The sequence below is a fragment of the Apostichopus japonicus genome, chromosome 12 (genome assembly GCF_037975245.1).
Source record: "Apostichopus japonicus isolate 1M-3 chromosome 12, ASM3797524v1, whole genome shotgun sequence".
Classification (NCBI taxonomy): domain Eukaryota; kingdom Metazoa; phylum Echinodermata; class Holothuroidea; order Aspidochirotida; family Stichopodidae; genus Apostichopus; species Apostichopus japonicus.
Window position 1 is genome coordinate 2,588,082 of NC_092572.1, and position 13,378 is coordinate 2,601,459.

The 13,378-nt window shown below is 36.1% G+C and overlaps 1 protein-coding gene across 7 annotated transcripts in view; it reads right to left on the reverse strand.

Moving 5' to 3' along the window:
* LOC139976985 (uncharacterized) overlaps nt 1-13,378 on the reverse strand; it is a 48,996-nt gene that overhangs the window by 10,391 nt on the left and 25,227 nt on the right. For all 7 annotated transcript variants that reach the window (XM_071985922.1, XM_071985927.1, XM_071985926.1 and 4 more), the window contains 5 exons: nt 12,752-12,831; nt 11,904-11,934; nt 2,628-2,692; nt 1,715-1,751; nt 259-347 (listed from right to left, as the gene is read on the reverse strand). In XM_071985922.1, the coding sequence (XP_071842023.1) occupies nt 259-347; nt 1,715-1,751; nt 2,628-2,692; nt 11,904-11,934; nt 12,752-12,831 (302 nt within the window). The remainder of the gene's footprint in view (nt 1-258; nt 348-1,714; nt 1,752-2,627; nt 2,693-11,903; nt 11,935-12,751; nt 12,832-13,378) is intronic.

A 13,378-nucleotide genomic window follows, 5' to 3' on the forward strand; every position in this document is an offset into this window, starting at 1 on the left:
TGGGGAAGGTGTGTAAGAGGATGCTGTGTCCCTCCACTATTTTACAAGTAATATGACCTAGATGAAAAATGGTGCTATCAGTGACAATTTCAAATTATATTGAAATTTTATGGTGAGCAAGAAATGTTTACACAGTTTGACAAGCTGAGTGCCTGTTGAATTACATTGAGAATGGCCATGATTAAGTTGAATATATAATATTTGCTTTCCTGCATGGTTCCAATCAAAGGGGAAGTATGGGAGTTGAGTACTACCTACCAATAATGGGTGGCCCTCTTCATGATCACTGTCTCCATCATAGTCTGAGTTATCGGTATCAGTATTTGTTGCTCCTGTGAAACTTGTTTCTGTACAAAGGCAAAAGAAAAATTCTTATCCAAACCAACTGAGTACTGCATTTTATTGTATTTCTGATAAAGGTCTTACAGTTACACAAAACTCATTTAATTGTAAGTAACTGTTGTCTGGGCAGAGACAATTATTTCTTTAGAAAGGATCCAAACCAGTGACCTATAAGATGGAATAAGTTGGTTAAAACTGGTATTACATTCTACAGGTAACTGGTTTGTTTCATAAAGAAGGTCATTGCACTGTTCATGCCACAGCTTGTATGTGGGTATGTACTTAACAATAAAGATTGGTTGTAACAACAGCCCAATGGGCACAATGGTTGGGTTTTGCATTGAATATGTCATCCCCCCAATACTATCATCATACCAACCTAAGTTGATACAATATTACACTGTCCTTTATGAATATGCATAGTATCAACTTCACACATGGTCAGTTACCATATCAGTCACTCCAATTGTCATGTAAATGCTAAAAAAAAAATTGATTTCAAATGGTCAAAATATAAAAATATTTAGACCCACATACAGTACCAGCTATTAACCAACACAAGTATTCCAAGTTTGGATACAATATGATTCAACTTTTTGGAGTTATTATAATTTTAAGGCTTTAGCCCTTTCCCTAAAACTTGAGCCTGATAAAATATGGTGTCTAAATGGTCCAAAATATATTTGGCCCAAGTAAAGTGGATCAAAAATAAACTTGCCATGCAAAAATTGACCACAACAAAATGTGTACCCAAATGGGCTCAAACATTCTGGCCATAAGCATGTGTCCTAAAATGCATTTGAGGTGGAAGCAAGGTATCTGGCCCACCCGGCCCAAAACTGGGCCAAAAATGTTGGGTGCCCAGATGGCCTACATGTACCAGCTATTAACCAATAACTAAACACTAATTTTGGCTGCAATTCGACTTAACATTGTGGAGTTATTGCAATGTAAAGAAAATGTGGGCTCAAAAGGTTCAAAACATATTGGGCCCCACAAATTTTGGCCCAAAGAATGTGTCCCTACCTGCAATTGAGTTGGAAATAAAATTTGGGTTCACAGTGACCAAAATAGGTCCCTAATATTTTGGGACCCATATGGTCCCAAAATATTGAGGCCTACATGTACCAGCTTTTAACCAACATCTATACCAAGTTTGATTACAATCCGACTTGAGGGTGAAGAGTTATTGCAATGTAATGTAATCGACTACCATGGTCTGAGTTTTTTAATTTTATCCAAGTGCAAACACTAAAAAATACCACAGCAATACTTCTAATTTTCGTTTGACCACATATCCTTGTTAATATTCATAGGGTTAGCACCAAATAGGGCTATCCTTGTTAAAAATTATAAAAGAAGCGGTACATACCTACACGCTTTTCATCATCTTTTCGTTTCAACAGATCCTATAAACATGGAAAATAAGTATAAAATATAAAATTGTCACCAAATGATTGCAGATTATCATTTCCATGGCAACACATTTTCAATGTTACACATTTCCTGGAACCATATTTTGATTTAGAATATTTCACATTTGTTCAAACTTTTATGAATGAATTCAACATAAGCCCAATTGTTTGTCAATATCATGGATAACTCATTGAATTAAAACATTTTAGTAACATAACTCTTATCATATATCCTCTCATAGCTCAATCCTATCATGAAACATTCAATTAAGAGTTTATCTAAGGAATATTCCTATTCTATCAGATATATTATCAGGCCACATCAATGAAAACAATTTTAAAGAGAGGTGAATTTTGTTAAGAAATAAATTAGCCATGATGACAATCATAAAATCTGATTAATTTCCTGAAGCAGCAATGGGTGCTTCTTGAAAAACAAAAATAGATTACCTTCAAGCAATTACATTTAGACTTGTCTTTACTGTAAGTTAAACAATGCCAGCTACTGGAATAAACCTATCAATGAAGTGGCATTTTAAGTGAGACACAAAGCCAACCATTGCTGATCTTTGTAATAGTGCGAACTTAAACTTTCCATTTACAGCAAAGGAAACTGCTATTCCATTAGTAAGATATCTCATAGAAATCACACACATGGATGAAGCCTTCAAGTATATTGGTAACATGTCACAGATTTACAAAAGAGCAGCCTGGGATATGACTTTGAAACAAAAATATGTCCCAAATGGAGCAAAATTTGTATTAGCTATTTGTTGTTCTTCACTATGATCTCTGTCATATAGGTTACAAAGGATAATGGTTGGGTTTGTATCCACCTTAAATATGTTGAGTTTATTTAGTAAGACCTACCGCATGATATCCAGTATAGTCACTACTTGAATGTCCTTGTTTGTCTTTTTCTTCATTTGAGCGGACTAAAAAAAAAAAAAAAGCCAGTGAGTCAATGAACATTGTTTTCTGAAATTAACAAGAGCCCAAGGGCACTGTGGTTCCTTGCTTGGGGTATATGACAATACACATAATATTATCAAGCAAGATTGGGCTGAAGTAGTCCAAGTAATTGTGGTCCTACATGTTCCCATAAAGTAACCAACACTATAGCCAACACTTTTGTGATCACAAAATGTGATCGGATTTTTTATCAAAAGGCACTTTTGAGATCTAAATATGGCGTCGAAAATGTAAGAAATATAAGAGACCTACAAGCTTGTCAACAGATATGATAACAATGGTGACCTCAGATGACATGACCTTTAAGTTTCAAAATGTTCCACCACCCCATTCACAACTTGTCCCAAAATATCAACCATGTCACACCTTGGCATTGGGATTTAATTGCATTAAATGTCAAAAAATTCACTTTGAACTTGTATGTAACTTCACACACAAAGGTCACCCGGATGTCAACCAATTGACATTTTTGATCGGTGAGACCTAAATAGAGCATGACTGTAAAAATTCAAACATTTTTTCTTTGCCCATTTTCTCCCCCCATAATACTACTTTTTTAACATTAGCTGACCTTTTGTGACCTTGTATCACATGACCGGTAAGTTTGAAAATATTCCCCTATACCATTTGCAACTTGTCCAAAAAAATCAACCTTGTCACACTTTGGCACTGGGAGTTATTGCATTAAATGTGTGAAAATTAACTTTGACCTCAAACAACTTCGCACACGAAGGTCAAATGGGGGTCAACCCATTGACATTTATGATCAGAAGGTACCTTTAACATCTGAAAATAGCATCGAAACTGTAAAAATCCACAAAACATGAAAAGGTCACCAGAGGTCAAATTGAGGTCAAGGGTCACCCAGATGCGGGTCGACAATTGGATTACATAAAAGCAACTCCCAACCCTAACGGACAATTTGTTCTCAAGTTGTCGCAAAAATACTAGTTTTGTATCATTAATTGACCTTTGGTGACCTTGTATCACATGACCGTCAAGTTTGAAAATATTCCCCTATATCATTTGCAACTACTCCAAAAATATCAACCTTGTCACACCTTGGAACTGTGAGTTATTGCATTAAATGTCTGAAAATTAACTTTGACCTCATATAACTTCGCACACGAAGGTCACACAGGGGTCAACCTATTGACATTTATGATCAGAAGGTACCTTTAACATCTGAAAATAGCATCGAAACTGTAAAAATCCACAAAACATGAAAAGGTCACCAGAGGTCAAATTGAGGTCAAGGGTCACCCAGATGCGGGTTGACAATTGGATTTCATTGAAGCAACTCCCAACTCTAACGGACAATTTGTTCTCAAGTTATCGCAAAAAAAATAGTTTTTTATCATTAATTGACCTTTGGTGACCTCGGATCACATAACCGTTAAGTTTGAAAATATTCCCCTATACCATTTGCAACTACTCCAAAAATATCAACCTTGTCACACCTTGGAACTGTGAGTTATTGCATTAAATGTCTGAAAATTAACTTTGACCTCATATAACTTCGCACACGAAGGTCACACGGGGGTCAACCTATTGACATTTATGATCAGAAGTTACCTTTAACATCTGAAAATAGCATCGAAACTGTAAAATTCCACAAAACACTAAAAAGGTCACCAGAGGTCAAATTGAGGTCAAGGGTCACCCAGATGCGGGTCGACAATTGGATTACATTGAAGCAACTCCCAACCCTAACGGACAATTTGTTCTCAAGTTATCCCAATAATACTAGTTTTTTGACATTAATTGACCTTTGGTGACCTCGGATCACATGACCGTTAAGTTTGAAAATATTCCCCTATACCATTTGCAACTTGTCTCAAAATATCAACTGTGTAACACTTTGGCACTGGGAGTTATTACACTAAATGTCTGAAAATTAACTTTGACCTCATATAACTTAACATACAAAGGTCACCTTGGGTCAACTTATTGACATTTTTGATTGATGAGACGAAAATTAGAGCATCAAACTATAAAAATTCAAACATTTTTTTCTTTGCCCATTTTCTAACCCCAAAATACTTGATTTTTGACATGAATTGACCTTTGGTGACCTCGGATCACATGACCATTAAGTTTGAAAACATTTCCCTATACCATTTGCAACTTGTCCAAAAATATCAACCATTTCACACCTTGGAACTGGGAGTTGTTGCATTAAAATGTCTGAAAATTAACTTTGACCTCGTATAACTTCGCACACGAAGGTCACACGGGTGTCAACCAATTGACATTTTTGATCGGAAGGTACAGTACCGTTCACATTAAATCGGCCGTGGCATCGTGTATCGTGACAAAATATGAGGAGACTCGTGGAGTCTATCGTGATATCGTTTCCATTACGCCTATAGCAAGTACCTAACGTGATATCGTGCGTCGCATCGTGGTCGTAATATCGTGATAATGTGTGCATCATTTCACTGGCACTGTATACTATCGTGATGTTATCGTTATAGCGTGAATCACGTTGCAGAACGATCGATCGTTTCATCGTGATTTGAAAGAATTGGGGTAGGCTTCTTCCCGCAGTAGATGAAATCATCAATTCAACGCAATGTGCAATAGATTTATTGCAAATTCTGATCAAAAAGTTTGGTGTGTCACCAAAATTAAGTGTCAATCGACATACAAGTTTCATAATCGCAAAACTAGTACGATACGCCTAATGAACACACTGTAGGCCTACTCATCCAAACTCCTTCATACAAACCCCTTCTTTAAAAAAAATAGCGGTCGCAAAATATTTTCAGTTCGAACAAAACATTCGTTCTGAACTTCTTGTATGCAAGAATATCAGCCTAGGCTTTAATTGTACTAGCAAATCGTCCCAAATGTTACGATAGGGTTAATATGCATTGTAACGCTGAATATAGGCCTACAGTAGCTTTTTCACCGTCCGGGATGCATAGGGTGGCATACTTTAGTATGTTTGAACATTGTTTTCACGATCGAATTTTGCAAGATTTTCGAGAAAATTGTTTGCTTGAAGAATGTTTTTCCGCACCATATGATATGCTCAAATAAGCAGTTTCTTTTGCATAGCATCAGTAATCGATATGATCCTGATGGCAACCCGTATTGACGCGCACATTAAAAATTATACAAAATTGGTCATAACTTCTGTTAGAAGCTTTTTTTTATTTAAATGTCATAAAGTCATTTAATTGCTTTTGGCCGGACAGTTTTGTATGGTAGCAACCTTACTTTCTGAAAATACTAGACGGTCAAGTTGATCACGAACCTCGTAGAATTTTCAAACCAGTCCAGACATGTTTAGTTTCACCAAATCCTTCATACCATGCAACAAAAGTATATTTTTTGAATATTTATGTGGTAATACTTGAATTTTTCATTTTGTTCAAACATGTGTTTAAGCATCATGTAACGTAGTTAAATACACATTCCCTCAAAATGCAATGATTGGGGTAGACCCACTATATTTTATGGGTTCCGGCGTGTCTACGTTCCGACAATTGTTTTTTACTCTGAAGTTCTTTTGACCAATATTTTTGACCAATATGTTTTCGGAGTTCGGACCAAATTTTTTTAAGACCCATAATTTTTTGGACCAAAATATTTTGATGACACAAATTGTTTTTACTCTAAAATTTTTTATGACCAATTTTTTTTTCGGACAAGCACTATTTGGGTCATAAAAAACTCTGGGCCCTTTTATTTTTTGTTTCGTAAATAAAAATTGGCGCGTCCGAAAAAAATTAGTCCCCCCAAACAAATCAGGTCAGAAAAATTGTGGGTCCAAAAAAGTTGATTCCACAAAAAAAAATTGGGTCCATATAAAATTGAGTCCCCCCCCCCAAAAAAAAATTAGGCCGGAAAAAATTTGGGTCAAAAAAAAAATGAGTCCCCCAAAAAAAATCGGGTCCGAAAAAATTGAGTCCCCCCTAATAAATAGTTAGTGAGACAAAATTTGGGTCTAACAAAATTGATTCCACAAAGAAACTTTGGGTCCAAAAAAATTGAGTCCTCCCCCCAAAAAATAACTTAAGCCAGACAAAATTTGGGTAAAAAAAAATGAGTCCCCAAAAAAATTGGGTCCGAAAAAATTGAATCCCCAAAAAATTAGTCAGACAGAATTTGGGTCTAACAAAATTGAGCCCCCCCCCCAGAAAAAAATTGGGTTCAAAAAATTATAGTCCCAAAAAATTGTCGGAACTTAAAGAGACGTCGGACCATAGAGACGTCGGAACATAGGGTATGTCACCCTTCTTAATACATTGAGAAAATACTAGTCAAAAATATTTTCTGAAGAAAAACCGTACGATATATTTCACAAATATTGATGCTTAGATAAGTGCTTCCTCACAATCAACGAGCCGCCCCGAAATTCACTCCGCTTACGTAAAACTTCTATATATATATATATATATATAACACATGGAAAAAACACAAGTTTTTACACACATAATTCCCATTGACATTGTTTACGGAACATAAGTAGGTCAACGACATTCGAACTTGGCAACTTGCCCAAGTTCATTGCACCGTGGGAACGACACAACAAATTGTACATGATTGTACATTTTCCCGCCATCTGGACGCCCGAGTGTAACTTTTGATGTAATATGCAAATTATTAATGGTACTGTGCGGTTAAAACTTAACCTATTGTGACACATACAAATTTTGGGAAGTTGTTGTAGATGTTACTTTTGTATCAAATGTAAAGTACTGTATGGTACTATAATTTATAAAAGACGCTTTTCCTCAGGTGGTAGGGAAAAGGGGTATTTCGGTGAACTCGATCTCTTTGTATAGTATTTGGATACTTAAAATGACCATGTACTGTACATGCAGTTTCAATTCTATTTAGTAAGCTGTTCTTCGCATTTTTATCCTTCGTGGATCTTTATTGGAATAAATTCGAAATGTATTTTTGACGCCAGTATTTAACGGTAAGCATTTTTTAAATTGTTGACTGAGCTTCAAAATCCATTTTCTAAAAAGTCGGTTTTCATGAAGGTTTTATCATATAATAGCTAGGGTAGGAAAATATTAATTAACCACAATAAAGAAAGTTTTTCTATTATCCAAATAAAATACATGTTTCTCGTACTGAGATCTGAAAAAAAACAGGCTGACGTTTTTCTTCTTTTCATGCGCTAATACTAGTTTGGAATATGTGGCAACCTTAACAAAATAATTTTTAAGGTTAGTTAGATTTTTTGAATCCGAATAGAGACTCGGGAATCAGGAAAAGGGAGGCCCCTTGCGGGGACGATGAAGATGTTTTGTTTTTAACCGGCCCTGCTTCAAAGTTGTTGCGGTGGAATTTTTTTCCCTTTTCATTCTCTTCGAACCAACAATAAATTATATAAAAAATTAACACAAGAAAGGCTTAGTAGTATTTTATTATTCTTCAAAATGTTGCCAACTATTCAAAGTAACGTGGAACATAAAATCTACAACTAACACTACTAGTAACAGAAAAGTCGCTATCCGTACGTAACGTTACTGTTGTTAAATAAAAAGTTAAACGTGTAAAGTTGTGAGCTGACATCAAAAAGTTTTCAAGGCGGAACTCCTGTAAAAGATCGATTTTCGCACAGTAGAGTAGGAACTTCATGATACACGATATTAGCGTGAATAATAAAAACCCAAAGCCCAAACGAAGTAACGAATTGTGATGCGCTCAGCTTGAAATCACGATATAACGTGTTAGCGTGAATGTAGCAGTCATGTTTGCTATTGTGAAGGCTTGGTATCACGGAAGCAGGACACTTCGCCCAACAACCATTTCGCCCAACTGCCATTTCGCCCAACCTTACCATTTCGCCCAACCAGCCTGGTCATTTGCCCAACCAGCCTGGTCATTTCGCCCAACCAGCCTGGTCATTTCGCCCAACCAGCCTGGTCATTTCGCCCAACCAGTCTGGTCATTTCGCCCAACCTTGATTAAATATGATATTTCAAAAGGAAACGTTCGGGAATTGTTAACGTTACAGGATACGAACCGAATATTAAGTAAACTTGAGGATTGATCAGTGTGTTAGGGGTTAGGTTTGATAGTAAACGTTCGAATATTAAGGAATATTTAGGGAACTTGAAGTCTTTACTTTGTATAACTTTAGTAAGGAAATGTTCGGGAATTTTTAACGTTACAGGATACGAACCGAACATTAAGGAAACTTGAAGTCGTGGTTAAATTGATTACATATGTGATTACATATGTGGTTACATTGATAAAGTGGTTACATTGATTAAATATAGTAATTCAATATTACGGACGGGTTTTATAAATTTTTTTTTCAATTTAATAAGGAAACTTTCGGGAATTGTTAGTCAGTAGGATGGATCAGTGATTTAGAGGTTAGGTTTGATAGGTTTTTATGAAGACCGATTCCCCTGTGTTTGTATAATAATATAACTTCCATTGTATGCGTAAAGGCCTAAAGTAGTGTAATCCTCCCATATTATACCCGAAATAACTGCTCAGACTCCGATCGATATCGAGCGGACTTCACTTTTTTATTTACCTATTACGAAGTTACCTAACCCAAAATAAATCAAATTGAACTAGTGGAATAGAAAAAGTAATATTATTCTGACTGAATATTAGTAAAATAAGGTTGGGCGAAATGACCATGCTGGTTGGGCGAAATGACCATGCTGGTTGGGCGAAATGACTATGATGGTTGGGCGAAATGACCATGCTGGTTGGGCGAAATGACCAGGCTGGTTGGGCGAAATGACCAGGCTGGTTGGGCGAAATGGCAGTTGGGCGAAATGGTTGTTGGGCGAAGTGACTAGAAAGCGGTATCACGATATAGCGTGTGATCGTGGTATATCGTTATATCGTGGTAGCGTGTACAAAAAATTGACAGTAGTCAGGTTTCACGATAGAAAACGATAGAAAAAGATAAGGGCATCACGATACACGATGCCACGGCCGATTTAATGTGAACGGTACTGTACCTTTGATATCCAAATCTAGCATCAAAACCAAACATTTTCTTTTTTGCTCGTTTCCTCCCAAAATAAGCACATTTTTTCTAATGTGACCTTTGACCTTTTGACCTTGGTTTCAGATGTAGTTTAATCTCCTGATTCCAAAAAACAAAACGAAAAGTCTGTACAACCATCCTAACTCCGACCGAAAAACTTTGACCCCATATAACTTCGCACATAAAGGTCACACGGGGTCAACCTATTGACATTTATGATCAGAAGGTACCTTTGACATCTGAAAATAGCATCGAAACTGTAAAAATCCCAAAAACACGAAAAGGTCACCAGAGGTCAAATTGAGGTCAAGGGTCACCCAGATGCGGGTCGACAATTGGATTACATTGCGGCAACTCCCAACCCTAACATACATTTCGTTCTCAAGTTATCGCAAAAATACTAGTTTTTTATCATTAATTGACCTTTGTTGACCTTCGATCACATTACCGTTAAGTTTGAAAATGTTCCCCTAACCAGTTCACAACTTGTCCCAAAATATCAACCTTGTCGCACATTGGCACTGGGAGTTATTGCAGTTTTAACATTTTCGGTTTTTGGACCATAACTGACCTTTGGTGACCTTTGTGGGCACCAAAAACAATAGGGCACACCTTCTCCATATGGGGGATCTATAGTCCAAGTTTGGCCTCAATCCAACATTCCCTTATTGAGATAGAGCGTACCCAAGCAAGTGTCACAGACGCACACACACACACACATACACACACACGCCAACCTGACTGCATAGGTTCCTTTTGCTAAAGCAAGGAACCAAAAAGTGGAAACTGTAGGTGACCAATATGGCCAACTTTACATTTTGACAACTGAAATGACCTCTGACCTCAGCAAAACGAAAGATTTCTTGTACTCAGTAAGTTGGATCCACATAAACTGAAGCTCTCCATTTTGAGTTTGAGTCCTTACAAGACTTTCACATTTTGTCCTTCAACCTTCCCAACAAACATTGAGCTTCTTCTCCTTGATACAGTGCAGCCACATATTAAACGTCAAGTTCACCAATTAACCTTACAGTCTTTTAGTTATTGTGTTTTAAAGGTTTTCAGACTTTAACTTCTGGTGACCTCAAATGACCTTTCACCTCCACAGAAAACAACAGGGTTATTCTACTCAATAAGGTGCATACACATGATACACATCCAGCAAATGGAGTATATCCAACATCTAGTTTGTGAGTTGACATGTTTAAATTTTTGGACCTTTGATGACCTCAAATGACCTTCTACCTCAACAGAAAAACTAGAGTTTTTTTCTACTCAATATGGCACATCCTCATACCACATATAAAGTTTATCCGATTTACAGTTTGTAAGTTATCATGTTAACAAGGTTTTCATTCTTTGATCTCACTTGACCTGACAAGAAACTGTAGGGTTCTTCCCTCTGTAAGATGCATGCACATATTAGATATGAAGTTCCACCAATATATAGTGTTTTGAGCTTGGGGTTTACAAGGTTTTGAGCTCCAGTGTGTCCAACATAGAATACAAAACAAGTGCATGCTCACACACACACACATGAAATCACCATAGCATAGATTCCTTTTGCCTCTGGCAAGGAATCAAATACAAGATACATTTCATGCATTTATGATACAACTAACCTAAACAATTCAAAATATGGTAAAAGGTAAAATAATATAAACATTAAAGAAAGGAAGTTAAAAGGAAAAGAGAAATACTGCAATGTAGGACTCAAAATGTTGATCCAACTTAATTGAAACAGCCCAAGGTTTGTATTCCTGAGATCACTGGTTTGTTTCTTACTCTGGAAATACAATTTCTCTATCAAAACTAACATTTTAGGGATTTCATCAACGTATCCTATATAGTCTTTACTGCAATCTAAATTGGCTTAATAAGGTAACATAATGAGATCATGATGTTCACATAGTTGTAACTTTTATGTCCACTGAGAAACTTTTTAGATGCAATCGTTTTGTGTGTATTAGGCTTCATATGTTAGTGTCAAGCTGAACACAATTTTGTTTCCATTTATTTACAATATAAGCCAATAGTTCATTTGGAAGCTACTAATTGTTGGTATCTCTTGTTTTACTAGTTTCTTCAGTGTCACCTCACCCCACACCATTGTATTCTAAGACCAAGCAGAATTTGAGTATAAATCATGTAAACACTCTGGAAAACTATACAAGGTGAGGAACCATACTTACCAGCCATTTCTACATCACCGCACACTGAAGTCTGTAATAATGGACACAGATGTAAGTATTCAACATGAATTATATGCAATAACTAAACTGAAAAATATTATGTCATACTTGAATCAACGAGACAACTGTCATTATCCAACCAGAAAATCCTTAGGAGTTGTGATCCCCTGCAGTAAAATAACTCACGCAAGGTTCTGATTGATTGATCAACTAACTTTTAGATATGTCCTGGAAGAGTAAAGTCAACAACACCAGAGCAGAAATTGTTTAGTTCCCTTGACCTCTGTAGAGGTATTTGTAACATTGCCTCCTTGACACATACCAAATAAGTTAGATAGAAATATGGTAATACTTTGTTCAATTCATTATGACAACTTATGATAACTAACCCAATCCTTAAAGCTCAATGATCTTCACCAAAAATACTAGCTACCAAGGAGTTATAATGTAGCGAAATACGCAGTATGAGATTCACCACAGTTGTATATGTTGGGTTGACTTGTCTACAAAATTTGAGGCAAAACAATATCAACTAAAAGCTTTGAATACTATGCATAATTTATGTACAAAAATCAAAACATCATTTTTCAGAGAACTTTTATCAGGCAAAAGAGTAATTCAAAATCACAGACAAAGAGTACAATAACAGTATTGCATTAAACGCAGCTACACTGAAGATTTATGGCAGATATATCTTGCTTTATTAGAACATTATTACTGATGAAACAATAAAGGACATGAAAGGCACTTTCTAGTATTAATACATACTGTCTGTGGTGACTTCATGGACTTTGAATGACATATAAGTACATAGTATATCCAAACAATATTGAGTTTAACTTGCTGACCTGAACAGGATGTGTCTTTACGGGTGAGGCACTGGCTCTGTTATTTCCTGAGTCAACTTCATCTGTTTCTGGTCTCGCAACTTGTTCAGAATTAGAAAAAAATAAATAAAGGCATATGTAATGATTTGACATTTCAAATATATTCTCTAATTTATTTGGGGGAATGAAAATCAGTTTTTCAGTATCCTGTCACAACAAGTAACAAACTACCTAAAAAGAGTTCAAATGTGTAAAAGTGATGGGGCCTACTACTGTATAGTCCAAACACTGAACAGACTAAGTCAAGATGAAAGGGGCCATACTACAGTATAGTCAAAACACTGAACAGACTGAGTCAATATGAAACATATAATCAATTATTTACATACAGTACTTTATTTTTAATTGTAAATGTGTAGTAATTTTAACTCTTCTTTTTCGACACAAGCTGATGAGACATAATTAAAGTTAAATGACATGTCTCTGACATTGCAGTATATATGTAAATTTCCAATAATGACTTATGACCGCACATGATCCAGTAAACCTTTCATGGCTGCCAGTTAAGGTTGACTTTCAGCCTAGTTATTGAGACTGACCATACATGTGATTGCAAGGGAGCAAAGCTATGCAAATTAAAGTGTAACT